General features: G+C 55.1%; 1 protein-coding gene across 1 annotated transcript; it reads right to left on the minus strand.

Annotated features, from left to right (window-relative positions):
• Window positions 1-667: 667 nt before the first annotated feature.
• TRARG1 (trafficking regulator of GLUT4 (SLC2A4) 1) lies at window positions 668-17,477 on the minus strand. The gene is made up of 3 exons (XM_030922544.1): window positions 17,091-17,477; window positions 2,394-2,526; window positions 668-764 (listed from the first exon to the last, which is right to left on the minus strand). Exons 1-3 carry the CDS (start codon window positions 17,475-17,477, stop codon window positions 751-753), a joined length of 534 nt encoding a protein of 177 aa, XP_030778404.1. The 3' UTR covers window positions 668-750.
• Between the last annotated feature and the right edge of the window lie 476 nt (window positions 17,478-17,953).

The raw sequence follows: 17,953 nt of genomic DNA on the forward strand, positions 1-17,953 counted from the left end.
AGAGATGCTTCCGAAGCTGACAGGTTTGGGAAGAGGCATGCGGGTCACACCGTCCCGGTACCTGTCTTCACAGACACGCCTGCCTCTCACACCATCACCTTGCAGCGGAGGATGTCAACTGAGGCAGGTGCCTCCTTCCCAGGAGCTGCACCCCCGACAGGTCCTGCGGCAGGTGGCAGGGAGTGTCCCGGGCCTATGCTCAGCACAGCTCCACCTCTGCGCTCAGGGCCCTGGCTGGGATCGCAGCAGGCAGGTGGCACGAAGCATGCAAACAGTCCGTTCTCTCCCCGCTCGAAAAAAATACAAAAGATGAGGCCCCACGTCTTTGCTGCTGGTCCACAGACACAAAGGAACTCTGCTGCATCTCTCCCTGCCGGCGTGTGTCTCGTTTGTGGGGCTGGGTTTTTTCCTCATCCTGGCAGTTTCGCTGCTTGGTAGAACCCAGGAAATTGTGGGAACGAGAAACAAGCCAGAGTGCCGGGGTTGAAATCCCAGGACACGCCCGGGAGAGTAAACCACGTTACCCGTCGGATTCGCCATGTTTTCCTTCTTCTCTCCAGGCTTTCCCGTCGGATGGGGGCTGACGATGGGTGACTGGGGAGTTTCCCTCTGAGTTTGTGCTTTTAGAACTTGGGGACAGGGGATGCTTGACAGTCACCACCCCGGCCTCCCGCGGTGTGTGGGGGGTGTGGGTCAGAGCTCTCCCAATGGCCAGGGCCGGCCTCTGCTAGCCCAGCTCCCCGGTTAAGTTTATTTTTTCTGAACTGTAAAGAAAAGAACAGATAAAAGGCAGAACAGGGCTCAGAACCCTGGCTCTTCAGGTCCCTGTTTGGAGGATTTAGATTTCTGGTTCCCAGTGGGAAATGGTAATAGGGATAAGGCTAAGGATTGGGGACCTCTTTGGTTTGGGGCTCTTGGAAAAACTGAACTCCTGCCAATAAGAGGACTGCGGCCTCAGTGACCGGGTCAGGTGGGCACTGGGTTAGAGGTGGGCATGCAAGCCTAACTGAGCCAATCTGAATCAGTCCTGAGACTTTCACTAGGTAACTATTGACACTTCTTTCCCTGCTTATACTGGACTGATTAAAATGTGTGCCACTCTGGTCGGGCGCGGTGATTCACGCCTGTAATCCCAGCACTTTAGGAGGCTGAGGCGGGCGGATCACCTGAGGTCAGGAGTTTGAGACCAGCCTGGCCAACATGATGAAACCCCATCTCTACTGAAAATACAGGAATTAGTCGGGCGTGGTGGTGGGTGCCTGTAACCCCGGCACTTTGGGAGGCCAAGGTGGGCGGATCACCTGAGGTTGGGAGTTCCAGACCAGCCTGACCAACATGGAGCAACTCCGTCTCTACTAAAAATACAAAATTAGCTGGGCATGGTGGTGCATGCCTGTAATCCCAGCTACTCAGGAGGCTGAGGCGGGAGAATCACTTGAACCCGGGAGGCGGAGGTTGCAGTGAGCCGTGATCGCGTCATTGCACTCCAGCCTGGGCAACAAGAGTGAAACTCCGTTTCAAAAATAAAATTAGGGCCAGGCGCAGTGGCTCAAGCCTGTAATCCCAGCACTTTGGGAGGCCGAGACGGGCGGATCACGAGGGCAGGAGATCGAGACCATCCTGGCTAACACGGTGAAACCCCGTCTCCACTAAAAAATAAAAAAAACTAGCCGGGCGAGGTGGCGGGTGCCTGTAGTCCCAGCTACTCAGGAGGCTGAGGCAGGAGAATGGCGTAAACCCGGGAGGCGGAGCTTGCAGTGAGCTGAGATCTGGCCACTGCACTCCAGCCTGGGCGACAGCGCGAGACTGTCTCAAAAAAAAAAATACAAAATAAAATTTCCCCTGCTTGGATGACTTCACTGGGCCACTTATGGGTGCCCACAGAAGGGTCACCTACTTTTTGAATTCCACCATATATACTGCTTGCTTCTGGGGTTCCCTGGCTGGCTGTGCAGGGATTTTAGTGTTTACAAAGCACAGTCACATCCATTATCTTGGGTGATGCTTACAAAAGTCTCTGTGCTGAAGGCTCTTTCCTGCCACTTGATACCAGCAAACACTGAGGCTCAGTTAGTCAGGAACCGGCCCGGTCCCAGGCCCATCAGAGCTGAGGCTGGAGCTCCTGGCGGCTGACTCTGAAGCTGTGCACTTTACATACCCTTGCCATCGATTCAGCCTCCAGGCACCAGACGAGCCTGCCAGCCCGTCCCCACTCAGCCGGCCCCTGCTGGGAACTGGGTCCCTTTTCTGGAGTGGGAGGATAAGGCCAGGGCCCCCACCGGCCCTCCTTCTTCCCCCAACCCACCACCTCTGCCCCTGAGGCTGGGTACACCCTTGCGCAGTCCTCCCACCAGGCAAGCTGGCTCCCTCCTCTCCAAAGAGCTGGGTCTCACCTGTGAAGTTGACGGTCACGGCCACCGTGATGATGACAATGCCCATGAGGATGAGGGTGATGCTGAGCAGCCGAGCCAGGCGGCCCAGCCTCCGGGCGCCGTCCACATTGCCCTGTTGCATGCTACTTCGAGACTGTGGAGAGAGCGTGAAGAGACCCCGGGAACCGGGAAGGCTGTCAGCTTCATGGGCCTCAGCAGGCAGCCCTGGGGTGGTCCTGAGCCTGGGCCTCCGGAAACATCCTGTCCCCATGACAGCCCATTCTAGGGGAGAGGAAGAGGGCTCCCCATGGAGAAGTGGCTGGGGCCTCTCGTGCTGACCCCTAACCACGCCTGTCCCTTACTGGCTGGGGACAGCTGGGAGCAGAACCCAGAAAAGCCTGGCACTTCTCAGGGTGGTGGTGGAGGGGGCGGCAGTGGCAGGTGGTAGGCTAGAGACTAAGGGCCTGAGAAAGTGGACCAGGTCCAGGCCAACTGGTAAGAACAGACAGGCCAGGACCCCCAGACTCCAGCACAAGGCTCACTTCTGCAGAGGCACTGGGATCAAAGACAGCCCCTGGGCTCTTCCTACAGCCTGACACACCGGCCTCCTCTCCACCCCCACCGCCATAAAAAGAGACATTGTCGGCCGGGCGCAGCGGCTCACGCCTGTAATCCCAGCACTTTGGGAGGCCGAGACCATCCTGGCTAACACGGTGAAACCCCGTCTCTACTAAAAGATACAAAAAACTAGCCAGGCGAGGTGGTGGGCGCCTGTAGTCCCAGCTACTCCGGAGGCTGAGGCAGGAGAATGGCGTAAACCCAGGAGGCAGAGCTTGCAGTGAGCTGAGATTCGGCCACTGCACTCCAGCCCGGGCGACAGAGCCAGACTCCGTCTCAAAAAAAAAAAAAAAAAACTGTCTTTACAGCCTCCATTTCCCACCCAAGAGCCACATCCTTGTTCAGTCGAGCCCACTTCCCTGGTCACACATAAGCATGAAACACCTTGTGGTTGCCTGGGGAGACCAGGACTGGGTGGGGCCACATGTGGCTTCCCGGGGGCCCCGTTGTGTGTGTCACTCCTTCTCAGTGAGCTCTGTTCTTCCTGAACCTAGTGAAAATGGATGAGGGTGAGGACAGACGTCCTAGGAGGGTCCTGGGGTGACTTGGTAGGAGGTGGGGCCAAGCGTCTCTAAGGGTCCTGTGTCCCCGCCTCCCTAGAACAGGCACACGCAGGAGTTCTCTGATGGTGTGGCTGGTTTCAGGGTCTCAGGGAAGTCTCTTGGTTATTTTATTTTCTGATTATGGCTGATTTCAGGGCCTCAAGGAAGTCCCTTGGTTATTTTATTTTCGGATTATTTGAGGCTCCTGAGTTCAACGTGGAAATGTGGTTAAGTATGATGAAGATGATGACGAAGACGATGATGAGTTTACTTCGTGCCAGGCAGCTTGCTAAAGTCTGTACCTAGATTACCTCATTTAGCCTCAGTCACCCTGGGGGTTTGGCAATGCAGCCGCACCTCCCTGAGGAAGAAACAGCCTCAGAGCCCTGCCCCTTCCTCCCTCTCTCCTCTCTCTGCAGGTGGCTTCCTGGGGTCCTTTCTCTTCACTGCTCAGAATTCTAACCAACCTCCACCCAGCCCGGCACTTCATTCCAAGCTCCGTCTGGGACAGTGTCATATCATCACACTCAACCCGCGACATCAAACGCAACCTGTGCCTTGTGTCTCTCCTCCTCCTTGCCCAGGCCTGAGCTCCTCCCTCTCCGTGATGGCTCCTCTGCCCTGTGATAAAGCAGGAGCATCACTATCTTGAACAAACTCTAACTTTCCCTTGATTAAAAAACCGCCTAAATCTAGCCCCAAAACATCAGCCTAATGGCTAATGTCAGCATAACCAGAAACATGCCAACCCCGAGATGAACCCCTCTCCAATCAGAAACATGCCAACCCTGAGATACCTCCCCTCCGACCAGAGATGTTCCAGCCCGCGGTCAACTTTTCGTCACGTAGAAACATTCCAAACCTGTGATAAGCCCCCTGCTTCCAAAACCCTTAAATATCCTTAGTCTGTAAGAGAGAACAGTCCTGACCAAAATTGGCCAGAAGCCCCTCTCAGGTTTACTCTCTGAAATAAACCTGTTTGTGACAGTTGAGCAGCATTTTTTTTTTTTTTTTTTTTTTGAGACGGAGTCTCACTCTGTCGCCCAGGCTGGAGTGCAGTGGCGCAATCTTGGCTCACTGCAAGCTCCACCTCCCGGGTTCATGCCATCCTCCTGCCTCAGCCTCTTGAGTAGCTGGGACTACAGGCGCCTGCCAACACGCCTGGCTAATTTTTTGTTATTTTTAGTAGAGACGGGGTTTCACTGTGTTAGCCAGGATGGTCTCGATCTCCTGACCTCGTGATCTGTCCACCTCGGCCTCCCAAAGTGTTGGGATTACAGGCGTGAACCACCGCACCCAGCCTGTTGAGCAGCTTGTTATGCTTCTTTCCTTTTTTTTTTTTTTTTTTTTGAGACAGTGTCTTGCTCTGTCGCCTAGGTTGGAGTGCAGTGGTATGATCTTGGCTCACCACAAGCTCCACCTCCCAGGGTCACGCCATTCTCCTGCCTCAGCCTCCCGAGTAGCTGAGACTACAGGCGCCCGCCACCACGCCCGGCTAATTTTTGTATTTTTAGTAGAGGCGGGGTTTCACCATTTTGGCCAGGCTGGTCTCGAACTCCTGACCTCAGGTGATCCGTCCTCGGCTAAAGTGCTGGGATTACAGGTGCAAGCCACTGCGCCCAGCCTCTTTCCTCTCAAAGATCCCCCCAGCACCAGTCTCTGTTCTTTTTTTTTTTTTTTGAGACGGAGTCTCGCTCTGTCACCCAGGCTGGAGTGCAGTGGCCGGATCTCGGCTCACTGCAAGCTCCGCCTCCCAGGTTCACGCCATTCTCCTGGCTCAGCCTCCCGAGTAGCTGGGACTACAGGCGCCCACCACCTCGCTCGGCTAGTTTTTTGTATTTTTTTTTTTTAGTAGAGACGGGGTTTCACCGTGTTAGCCAGGATGGTCTTGATCTCCTGCCCTCGTGATCCGCCCGTCTCGGCCTCCCAAAGTGCTGGGATTACAGGCTTGAGCCACCGCGCCCGGCACCAGTCTCTGTTCTTCCTCACCCTTTCCCCACGCCCCCGATTCACACTGTCTGTATTTATACCAGGCACATACCTCTGATTCACACTGTATTTATACCAGGCTCATGACCCCGATTCACACTGTATTTATACCAGGCTCATGCCCTGATTAACACTGTCTGTATTTGTATCAGGCACTCTGCGAGGCCCCGGGACGCAGCGGCATGGAGAAGTATCCGGTTCCTGTTGTCACAGCACTCTCGGCCCACTGGCCATGTTTGTGATCACACAAAGAAAGATAAAAATGCAACTGTGGGTAGCATGACAAAGGAGAGGCACATGATACCAGGAGAACTCGTGAAAGGGGAGAATCAGGGAAGACTTCCTGGAGGAAGGACATTTCAGCTGAGATGTGGAGAAGGATGAGCAAGAATTCGATTGTTTCCAAAGGAAGAAGGAGTATCCCAGGCAGAGAGAGCAGCCATGTGCGAAGGTACTGCATGGCAAATGTGTAGATGTTCAAAAAACAGTCGCTGACTGAGGAGGTTGGAGGCACTGGACGGAGGTCAGCGTGGCTGGGGCTGATGGAGGGAGGAGGGCGAGGCTGCAGAGATGGGCAGGGCCAGGCCAGGCAGGGCTCGAGCAGCACCAGAAGGAGAATGGTCCTTATACCATGAGCAGCTGGGGCCAATGTAGGATGTGAGTCTGGAGTGACAGGACTGGATACAGATTTCCAAAACACCCTTCTGGCTGCAGCATGGGGATCACAGGGAGATGAGTCGGGAGCTGTTGCGAAGGTTCAGTGAGATGATGGTGGCTGAGGCAATCCCAGCTGCTCAGGGTCTTCCACAGAACAAAGTCCAAATGCAGGCCGGCTTTACATTTCCTGTGTGGGTGTGTGTTTGTTTGAGATGGAGTTTTGCTCTTGTTGCCCAGGCTGCAGTGCAATGGCGAGATCTCGGTTCACCGTGACCTCCACCTTCTGGGTTCAAGCATTTCTCCTGCCTCAGCCTCCCAAGTAGCTGGGATTATAGCATCCACTATGCCCAGCTAATATGCATTTTTAGTAGCAACGGGGTTTCACCATGTTGGTCAGGCTGGTCTTGAACTCCTGACCTTGGTGATCCCAGCCTTCCAAAGTGCTGGGATTACAGGCATGAGCCACTACGCCTAGCCTACATTTCCTGTTTTATCCTCCACTATTTTCTTCCACAACCACTGGGCCCAGCCGATCTGAGTTGCTTGAGGTTCGAGCACCGACCTCCACAAGGCTTTATTCTGGCTATTTCTCCTGCTTCTCCAAAACGCCACATGTCCAAATCCCTCCATCCTTTAAGGGGTGGCTCCAAGGCCACCTCCTCTGTGAAGCCCACCAAGATTCCTCCAGCTCTGCCAGAAGAATAATAAACCCTGGCACTCTTGGAACGTATATTGTGTTGGGAACAATGCTAAATGCTGCCACCCATTAGAGCAATTCATCCTCTGTATTAGTCTGTTCTCATGTCACTAATAAAGATATACCCTAGACTGGGTAATTCATAAAGGAAAGAGGTTTAACTGACTCACAGTTCAGCATGGCTGGAGAGGCTCAGGAAACTTACAATCATGGCAGAAGGGGTGGTAAACACGTCCTTCTTCACATGGTGGCAGGAAGGAAAAGTGTTGAACAAAAGGGGAAAGCCCCTTATAAAACCATCACATTGGCTGGTGCAGTGGCTCACGCCTGTAAGCCCAGCACTTTGGAAGGCCGAGGTGGGTGGATCACCTGAAATCGGGAGTTCAAGACCAGCCTGGCCCACATGGCAAAACGCTGTCTCCACTCAAAATACAAAAATTAGCCGGGCGTGGTAGCAGGTGCCTGTAATCCCAGCTACTCAGGAGATTGAGGCAGGAGAATTACTTGAACCCGGAAGGCGGAGGTTGCAGTGATCTGAGATTGCACCATTGAATGGCTGAGGTGGGCGGATCACCTGAGGTCAGGAGTTCGAGACCAGACTGACTAACATGGTGAAACCCCATCTCTACTAAAAATACAAAAAATAAGCCGGGCGTGGTGGCACCTGCAACTTGGGAGGCTGACGCAGGAAAATCGCTTGAACCCAGGAGGCAGAGGTTGCAGTGAGCCAAGACCATGCCACTGCACTCCAGCCTGGGCAACAAGAGAAGAACTCTGTCTCAGAAAAAAAAAAGAAAATCCACCAGGTCTCGTGAGAACTCACTATCATGAGAGCAGCACACGGGGGTAACTGCCCCAGGATTCAGTGACCTCCACTGGGTCCCTCCTAGGACACGAGGGGATTATGGGAACTACAATTCAGGATGAGGTTTGGGTGGGGACACAGCCAAGCCGTATCACCTTCCTAACACTCCGACGAGGCAGGGATTGTGATTAGTCCATTTCACAGACGAAGAGATGGGGGCAGAGCACAGACCATGATGTGGACGTGGTACAAGAAGCAACTGGGGAGAGGGAAAATGCCAGATCAACAAGGGCCCTGGGCCAGGAGCGGTGGCGCATGCCTGTAATCTCAGCACTGTGGGAGGCCGAGGTGGGCAGAGTGCTTGAGGTCAGGAGTTCAAGACCAGCCTGGGAAACATGGCGAAACCCCATCTGTACAAAAAATACAAAAATTAGCCGGGTGTGGTGGCGTGTGTCTATAGCTCCAGCTACTCGGGAGGTTGAGGCAGGAGGATCGCTGGAGCCTGGGAGGCAAAGGCTGCAGTGAGCCGAGATCATGCCATGTGCTCCAGCCTCAGCAACAGAGCAAGACTCTGTCTCAAAACAAAACAAAAGGCGGGGCGTGGTGGCTCACGCCTGTAATCCCAGCACTCTGGGAGGCCGAGGCAGGTGGATCACGAAGTCAGGAGATCGAGACCATCCTGGCTAACACAGTGAAACCCCGTCTCTACTAAAAATACAAAAAATTAGCTGGGCATGGTAGCGGGCACCTGTAGTTCCAGTTACTTGGGAGGCTGAGGCAGGAGAATGGCGTGAACCCAGGAGGCAGAGGCTGCAGTGAGCCGAGATCCGGCCACTGCACTCCAGCCTGGGCGACAGAGCGAGACTCCGCCTCAAAAACAAAGGAACAAACAAAGGGCCTGACGGTCCCATAAGGGAGTCAGGATTTTGTCCTGCAGGAACAGGGAGCCAATGAAGGATATGAAGTGGGGACAGGATCAGATTTTCATTTTAGGAATGATCTTTCTGACTACTGTGTAGAGTATGGGCTAGAGATTGGGAGCAGACAGTTTCAAAGACTGGAACGAAGTAGAGGATTGAAAAAGAGTTCAGACTTGAGAAGTTCTGAAGGTAGAATCCATGGGTTTTGGTGAAAGGTGAGATGGAGTGTGGGGGAGGAACGGGACTCGAAGGATTCCAGGGTTCCCGGCTTGGGTGCAGGATGAGTGGAGGTGCCGTTCCTCCAGCTGGGAACGAGGAAGGGGGCCGTGCAGTGTTCAGGCTTGGATTTGGGCAGAGGTGGGGAGTGCCGCGGGGTGTAGCTGTACTTGGATACACCAGCCCCATTTTGCAGGAGTCAGTCACACAGGGATGCAGCTGAGGCCATCCCGGGGCAGATGGAAAGACAGACAGGACTGTAGGGAACACTGACTCATAAATAAAGTGGGTGCTGGGGAAAAGAAGGCTGGAAGGGAGCCTGAGGAGGAGCGGGAGAGGGCGGGAGGGCAGTAACTGGGAAGTGCAGGATGGGAAAGAAGGAGGAAGTGGCTGACAGCGCCCTGTCCGGCATAGGTCAAGCAAGATAAGGATGAAATATCTAACTATTGGCAATGCTGGGTCGTGCTTATCCTTGGCAGGAGGGTTTCAGAGGAGCCCGTGGGGGGAGGAGGAGCCCGTGGGGGGAGGAGTGGCCCAAGGGGGGAGGAGGGGCCGGTGGGGGGAGATGAGGGGCCGGTGGGGGAGGAGGGGCCGTGGGGGGATGAGGGGCCCGTGGGGGAATGGGGGCTAGTGGGGGGATGAGGAACCAGTGGGGGGATGAGGGGCCTGTGGGGGATGAGGAAGCTCAGGCAGCATGTGGAGGCAGCTCTTAGGAGCTCACCTGTGGATGCGAAGAGGGTGATGGCAGAGCAAATACAACTGGGTGGACAAAAGGGGTTTCTTTCAGATGAGAGAGGAGGAGAGCTGCAGAGAGGGAAGGGGGATGAGACCGAGGAGTGATGGGTGCCATGATGCCTCTGGGCAGCAGAGAGAGGCTGAGGTCTGGACTAGAGCTCAGGGACGGCCCGTGGACAGAGTGGAGAGGGCAATCTTGTTCTTAGAAATTGGATGAGGGGACGGGGTGCGGGGGCTCACTCCTGTAATCCCAGCACTGAGGCTGAAATGGGCAGATCACCTGAGGTCAGGAGTTCAAGACCAGCCTGGCCAACATGGTGAAACCTCGTCTTTACTAAAAATACAAATATCAGCCAGGCTTGATGGCCTGTGCCTGTAGGCCCAGCTGCTTGGAAGGTTGAAGCAGGAGAATCACTTGAGCCTGGGAGGTAGAGGTTGCAGTGAGCTGAGATCACACTATTGCACTCCAGCCTAGGTGACAGAGTGAGACTCTCTCTTAAAAACAACACAACAGAAAAAGAATTTGGAACAATACCTAACATTTAGTAGGTACCCAGTGAATATTAGTAATATTAGCCCTCAGCACTGGGTTCCCTCAACTCCCTCCTCCCTGGCTGCTGATTTTTCCCTTTAGAAATTCATTTCCACAACTACACTCCACCCCTTTGCCATCCCCCGACCCGACTCCTGCTTTGAAACTCAAGTCCTAACTTCCCTCTCACCCTCTCATGCCTTTTGTCTTCTCCGAGCCTGTGGCCACTCTTCTCTTCCAAGTTTATCACTGTCTCCCTGGCCCCGCTCCCTCCCACACCAGCCCAACCCTTGGGTGCATCATCTCAGCCACCTCGCCAGCATCTTCCTCACCACCTGGCCCTGCTCTCACGGCATCTCTGCCATCCTCAGCCTTGGGATGACCTGATACGCATGTCTGGGAACCTGCACCTACAGCTGGAGCAAATCAGACATGGATGGCCGACAACAACATCCCACAGGCCGACAACAACACCCCATAGGCCAACAACATCCCACAGGCTGAGAACAACACCCCACAGGCCGACAACACCACTCCATAGGCCGAAAACAACACCCCCCAGTCTGATAACACCCCACAGGCCAACAACACCCCACAGGCCGATAACACCCCACAGATCGATAACAACGTCCACAGGCAGAAAACAACACCTCACAGGCCAATGACAACACCCCACAGGCTGATAACACCCCACAGGCTGAAAACAACACCCCATAGGCTGATAACACACCACAGGCTGAAAACAACACCCCACAGGCCGATAACACCCCACAGATCGATAACAACGTCCACAGGCAGAAAACAACACCTCACAGGCCAATGACAACACCCCACAGGCTGATAACACCCCACAGGCTGAAAACAACACCCCATAGGCTGATAACACACCACAGGCTGAAAACAACACCCCACAGGCCGATAACACCCCACAGATCGATAACAACGTCCACAGGCAGAAAACAACACCTCACAGGCCAATGACAACACCCCACAGGCTGATAACACCCCACAGGCTGAAAACAACACCCCATAGGCTGATAACACACCACAGGCTGAAAACAACACCCCACAGGCCGATAACACCCCACAGATCGATAACAACGTCCACAGGCAGAAAACAACACCTCACAGGCCAATGACAACACCCCACAGGCTGATAACACCCCACAGGCTGAAAACAACACCCCATAGGCTGATAACACACCACAGGCTGAAAACAACACCCCACAGGCCGATAACACCCCACAGATCGATAACAACGTCCACAGGCAGAAAACACCTCACAGGCCAATGACAACACCCCACAGGCTGATAACACCCCACAGGCTGAAAACAACACCCCATAGGCTGATAACACACCACAGGCTGAAAACAACACCCCACAGGCTGAAAACAACACCCCACAGGCTGATAACAACACCCCATAGGCTGATAACACACCACAGGCTGATAACTACATCTCACATCCGTGGTCTCCAGCCTCAGCAGAGGCCTCGGGCCATTGACCTGTCTGTGCCTGGTCACCTCCTCTCCCTGCTGCCACCAGGCCCCTAGTTCTCAGCAAATGACCTTGGGCCCACATCCCTGGAGGCCTGGAGGGCACACAGTGTGAGCCAGCCCCTTCCCTCTGAGCAGTTCCATCACCTCTGCCCTCACGGCCTCCTTCAGGCTCCCGGGAATGGGGCATCTTTCTTCCTGGGCTCTGGATCCCATCTCTCTACTGCTTCCCGGACCTCAGCTCATCAATCATCCCTTTCCATTTTGCCGAGGCCCTTCCATCTCCCAGTCATCAGGGACCTATGCGTGGCCAAGGCAGTGGATGCCTCCATGCTCACTGAACCTGAGCTGCCTCAGAGCTGGCTGCTCCCTCCTTCAGACTCTCTCCTCCCTGGGCGTCTCTCCCCCTTTCCTAGATTTCCTTCCACCTCCTGGAATCTCCTTTTCAAAATGTTTTTCTGTCCACTCCCCTCAGCCCCTCTCTAGATGTTAGAGACTCCCATATCTCTAATGTGGCTCCAGTTTCTCCCTCCCCTCTCCTCCCCTCCACTCCCCTCCCCTCCCCTCCCCTTCCCTCCCCTCCCCTCCCCTCCCCTCCCCACACCATCCCTTCCTCTCCCCTCCCCTCCCCATCCCTTCCCTTCCCTTCCCTTTTTGAGACAGAGTCTTGCTCTGTAGCCCAGGCTGGAGTGCAGCGGCGCAATCTTGGCTCACTGTAACCTCGGCCTCTGCCTCCTGGATCCCAGTTCAAGCGATTCTCCTGCCTCAGCCTCTGGAGTAGCTGGGATTACAGGCGCGTGCCACCACGCCCGGCTAATTTTTGTATTTTTAGTAGAGATGGGGTTGCACCATACTGGCCAGGCTGGTCTCGAACTCCTGACCTCAGGTGATCCACCCACCTCGGCCTCCCAAAGTGCTGGGATTACAGGCATGAGCCACCACGCCTGGCCAGGGTACAGGGTTTCTTTTGGATATGAGGCAAATGTTCCAAATTGACTACAGCTGTGGTTGCATCTGTCTGTGAATATACTTTAGATGGGTGCATCGTATGGTATGTGAGTTATATCTCTTTTTTTTTTTTTTTTTGAGATGGAGTCTTGCTCTGTCACCTAGGCTGGAGTGCAGTGGCGTGATCTCGGCTCACAGCAAGCTCTGTCACCCGGGTTCATGCCATTCTCCTGCCTCAGCCTCCTGAGTAGCTGGGACTACAGGCACCTGCCACCACACCCAGGTAATTTTTTGTATTTTTTGGAAATGGGGTTTCACTGTGTTTGCCAGGATGGTCTCCATCTCCTGACCTCATGATCCACCCGCCTCGGCCTCCCAGAGTGCTGGGATTACAGGCATGAGCCACCACACCCAGCCAGGGTACAGGGTTTCTTTTGGAGATGAGGCAAATGTTCCAAATTGACTGCGGCTGTGGTTGCACCTGTCTGTGAATACAGTTTAGATGGGTGCATCGTATGGTATGTGAGTTATATCTCTCTCTTTTTTTTTTTTTTTTTTGGTATTTTTTTTAGTAGAGATGGGGTTTCACCGTGTTAGCCAGGATGGTCTCGATCTCCTGACCTCGTGATCCTCCCGTCTTGGCCTCCCAAAGTGCTGGGATTACAGGCTTGAGCCACCACGCCCGGCCATATCTCTCTTTTTTTGTTTTTTGAGGTGGAGTCTTGCTCTGTCGCCCAGGCTGGAGTGCAGTGGCGTGATCTTGGCTCACTGCAAGCTCTGCCTCTTGGGTTCACGCCATTCTCCTGCCTCAGCCTCCCGAGTAGCTGGGACCACAGGCGCCCACCGCCACGCCCGGCTAATTTTTTGTGTTTTTTAGTAGAGACGGGGGTTCACTGTGTTAGCCAGGATGGCCTCGATCTCCTGACCTTGTGATCCACTCGCCTCAGCCTCCCAGAGTGCTGGGATTACAGGCGTGAGCCACTGTACCCGGCCGAGTTATATCTCAATAAAGCCATTTCTAAAACACCACGATGCCTTCCCACCTACCCCTGGGAGGCTCCCCGCTGCCATCACCCTGGGGCCGGGCGCGGTGGCTCAAGCCTGTAATCCCAGCACTTTGGGGGCTGAGGCGGGCGGATCACGAGGTCAGGAGATCAAGACCATCCTGGCTAACACAGTGAACCCCCATCTCTACTAAAAACACAAAAAATTAGCCAGGCGTGAAGGTGGGCGCCTGTAGTCCCAGCTACTTGGGAGGCTGAGGCAGGCAGGAGAATGGCGTGAACCTGGGAGGCAGAGCTTGCAGTGAGCCGAGATTGCGGCACTGCACTCCAGCCTGGGCAACAGAGAGAGACTTGTCTCAAAAACAAAACAAAACATAACAAAAAACCCCAAAAAACCATACCATGGCCCTGTCAGAGCCCCACACCCTCCCGGTGTTCTGAAGCCATGGGTGTGGCCCGTCTCACTTCACCCCCTCCCGGCTCTCTCGTGCAGGCATTACGGTTATGCCCATTTTGCAGACAGGCATGCTGGGGAGAAGAGCCGTTTGAATGACTTTCCCAGCTAATTACCTTAAGTTTATGTCTAGCATGTGTGCTTCTTGCAATATGTCGTAAGAATCTGTTTAAGAGTTCCTCCCCGCAGGACTGGAGGCTCTGGGGAATTGGCAACGGTGTCTGGTCAGCACTGTATTCCCTGTGTCCAGCCCAGTATTCATCAGACCTGACTCAAAAATCGTAAAACGGGCCGAGTGTGGTGGACTCACGCCTGTAATCCCAGCACCTTGGAAAGCCGAGATGGGAGGATTCCCTGATGTCAGGAGTTTGAGACCAGCCTGGCCAACATGGCAAAACCCCATCTCTACTAAAAACACAAAAATTAGCTGGGCGCAGTGGCAGGCGCCTGTAGTCCCAGCTACTTGGGAGGCTGAGGCAGGAGAATTGTATGAACCTGGGAGGCGGAGCTTGCAGTGAGCCGAGATCGCACCATTGCATTCCAGCCAGGGCGACAGAGTGAGACTCTGTCTCAAACAAAACAAAACAAAACAAAACAAAACAAAACAAAACCTTTAAAGAATGTAGGCCGGGCGCGGTGGCTCAAGCCTGTAATCCCAGCACTTTGGGAGGCCGAGACGGGCGGATCACGAGGTCAGGAGATCGAGACCATCCTGGCTAACAAGGTGAAACCCCGTCTCTACTAAAAATACAAAAAACTAGCCGGGCGGCGTGGCGGGCGCCTGTAGTCCCAGCTACTCGGGAGGCTGAGGCAGGAGAATGGCGTAAACCTGGGAGGCGGAGCTTGCAGTGAGCTGAGATCCGGCCACAGCACTCCAGCCTGGGCGACTGAGCGAGACTCCGTCTCAAAAAAAAAAAAAAAAAAAAAAAAGAATGTAGAAACAGGCTGGGCGCAGTGGCTCAAGCCTGTAATCCCAGCACTTTGGGAGGCCGAGACGGGCGGATCACGAGGTCAGGAGATCGAGACCATCCTGGCTAACACGGTGAAACCCCGTCTCTACTAAAAATACAAAAACTAGCCGGGCGAGGTGGTGGGCGCCTGTAGTCTCAGCTACTTGGGAGGCTGAGGCAGGAGAATGGCGTAAACCCGGGAGGCGGAGCTTGCAGTGAGCTGAGATCTGGCCACTGCACTCCAGTCTGGGCGACAGAGCGAGACTCCGCCTCAAAAAAAAAAAAAAAAAAAAAAAAAAAAAAAAAAAAAAAAAAAGAATGTAGAAACAGGCCAGGCGCAGTGGTTCACACCTGTAATCCCAGCACTTTGGCAGGCCAAGGTGGGCAGATCATGAGGTCAGGAGTTCAAGACCAGCCTGGCCAATGTGGTAAAACCCCATCTCTACTAAAAATACAAAAATTAGCCAGGTGTGGTGGCGGGTGCTTGTAATCCCAGCTACTCAGGAGGCTGAGGCAAGATAATTGCTCGAACCTGGGCGGCAGAGGTTGCAGTGAGCCAAGATCGCACCATTGCACTCCATCCTGGGTGACAGAGCAAGACTCTGTCTTGAAAAAAAAAAAAAAGTAGAAATGCACTGGGGCATGTTTCCGTGGTCTCCTCGCCTTGGACTTAGGCTCCCTTTGACAGAGGCAGGTCCTGCCCAGCCTGCACCTGCCACCCCACCCGGAGACGGATTCCAGCAGCTGTTTTCTCCTGAGCCTTTGGGTGGCTTCCCTCCCCAAATCTGGTCTCCCCTCCTGAGGCCTTTCCCTGTAACCAAGAGGTGGGCCCTGCCCAGAGACACTGGCTGCACCCCTGGGTCCTGGCTGTACCTGGAAGCGGTCCCCAGGTGCAGTAGGCATCACAGAGAGCTGCCCGGAAGGCCCCTGCCCAGCCCTGCTTCCAGAGCCCATGCCAAGTCCCTCAGACTCAGGAAGGCTGCCAGGGCTCCCTGATGTCCTGAAAGGTAGTACTAGCTTTGGTGGGATGCGGAAGGTTTCCCTGGTGGGAGGCTGGGCCTCACTGAGGTAGACAGAGTTATTTGAAGAAATAGGAGCTTTCTCAGAGGACAGCTCCTGGGGGTTTGGTGATGGTGACTCTGCAGGGAGTTCCTCTTGGGAGAGCTGCCCGCACCCCTCCGCCAGTCCTCTGGCTCTGACCAGCCTGGGCCAGCAGTTTTCTGCCCCCTGCCCCTGACCTCACTCTGAAATCATTGCTGGGCCCTGCTTCTCCCTCTCCCTGCCCTTTCATAACTCTCTCTTCTTCCTGGACTTCAAAAGTCACTTGCCAATATCTGCTGACATTTTCTATGAAGTCCTTTATAAGTAGCTCTACCCAAATGGCTTGGGTTGGATACAGTCTAAGACGATTCATTCAAAACCCCATAGACATGAAGACCCGGCCACATGCCCCTTCCTGGGCATGGCGGGCCATGCCCTCTGACTCTCAGTTTTCACTTGTGACCCAGACCTCCCCTGTCGTGAAGACGGAGGCTGAAATCAGCCCAGCTGAGGAGTTGCAGAGGGCTCCGGAGGGAGCTCCACGCCTGGGGAGGAGCAGCCTTCCAGCTCTCCCTGCTTTGTGCGCCCCTTGGGGGAGCCTGGCCCCGGAGCCCTCAGCGCACCGCAGGGAAGCTGCTGTGACTCTTGGAAACCGGAGCTGGCAGAGGCTGGGAGCATGTCCAGGTGGCCTGGGAGGACACACGGGGCCCTGGGACCCCCGTCTGGTACAACCTCTGCTGAGAGCCCCACTCGGTGATGACTCTTTAGGACCGCCCGTCCCTCCTAAAACAGCAAGACCCCCAGCTGGCTATCTTTCTGCCCTGCGGGATGTACCACCAGGCAGCTCCCTGAGTGCCCCTCCCCAGCAGCCATAGGCACAAAGTCAAGCTCTGATGCCCAGAAGCAGAGATGAGAGAACAGAACGGGAGCTCTCGCGGCCCCAGGGCCCCTCTCGAAGGGGAAGGAGGAGGCCAGCGAGGAAAGGAGTCTTCCTCAAGCCCCCCACTCCCAGGTCTCTCTTCTCCACACTCTGGGCAGTGTGTTTGGTGCCTGCCTGGGGGACACACAGCCCTGGGCCCAGCCCCTGCCCCTGGAACAAAGAGCAGCACTTACCATGATGGAAATGATGAGGGGGATGAGGTTGAGGGGCCAGACGGGGCAGAAGCAGGAGACGATGGCCAGGATGAGGTAATCTCTGGGGGCTTCTTGGTCTTGGACATAGGAGGTGGTGGCGATGGAGGACGCCCTCCTTGAGCTGGCCCGGGAGGGGGACCGAGGCAGTGGGGCCTCCAGGTGCACCTCGGAGATGGCCTTGAAGGGCAGGCCATGGCCATTCTGTTCCAGATCCAGAGGCCCTGAGAGGGTCTTGGACAGATTGAGGGTCTTGTCTTCCTTGTCCTCTGCCTTGGTGAGGAGTTTCTCCATCTCCGGCAGGTCCAGGGGTGCGGTGGAGCCTGGCTCCTGTGCTGAAGGAAACTCGGGCTGCACCGGATTGGCCATGTGGGCCTGGGCCTTGCACAGCTGCAGCTCCAGGCTGGGACAAGGGACTCTGGAGGGACCTCAGTGTACCATTCCCCAGCCCTGACTGAGGGCCTCCAGGTTGGGGGCAGAGGCGTCCCTCAGGGGACGGAGGGCCGGCTGGGTGCTGGAAGGGTTGGGCTGGGCTCCTCAAGGCCAGCTGAGTTCAGAGGCTGCGGCCTGCCTGCTGCCCCTGCGGCGCTCCCAGAAAGATGCTGGAGCCTGCGGCTTCGTTCAAGTTTGAGGCCAACTTTGCTGGTGCTGCTGAGAGCACAGACGGGCAGGGAAGCAACAGAAATCTCAGAGAGCAAGAGAGGGGAATGCGCCTCTTAGGGAGGCTGTGTGGGTGTGCGCGCGCGCGCGCACCACACGGCCTCCCTCCTTCTCCCCCTCCTTGGTGATGCTTTTCCTTTTCAATTCTCCTCTCCCCAGAGAACCACCCTGGCAGCATTTTGCCT

Source organism: Rhinopithecus roxellana, chromosome 19 (genome assembly GCF_007565055.1).
Source record: "Rhinopithecus roxellana isolate Shanxi Qingling chromosome 19, ASM756505v1, whole genome shotgun sequence".
NCBI classification, from domain to species: domain Eukaryota; kingdom Metazoa; phylum Chordata; class Mammalia; order Primates; family Cercopithecidae; genus Rhinopithecus; species Rhinopithecus roxellana.

Coding starts and splice junctions, on each gene's coding strand:
- TRARG1 (XM_030922544.1), bottom strand. CDS start 17,477: ATGGCCAATCCGGTGCAGCCCGAGTTTCCTTCAGCACAGGAGCCAGGC. Junction 2,527..17,090: donor CCCTCATCATTTCCATCATG/GTAAGTGCTGCT, acceptor CTCTCTCCACAG/TCTCGAAGTAGCATGCAACA.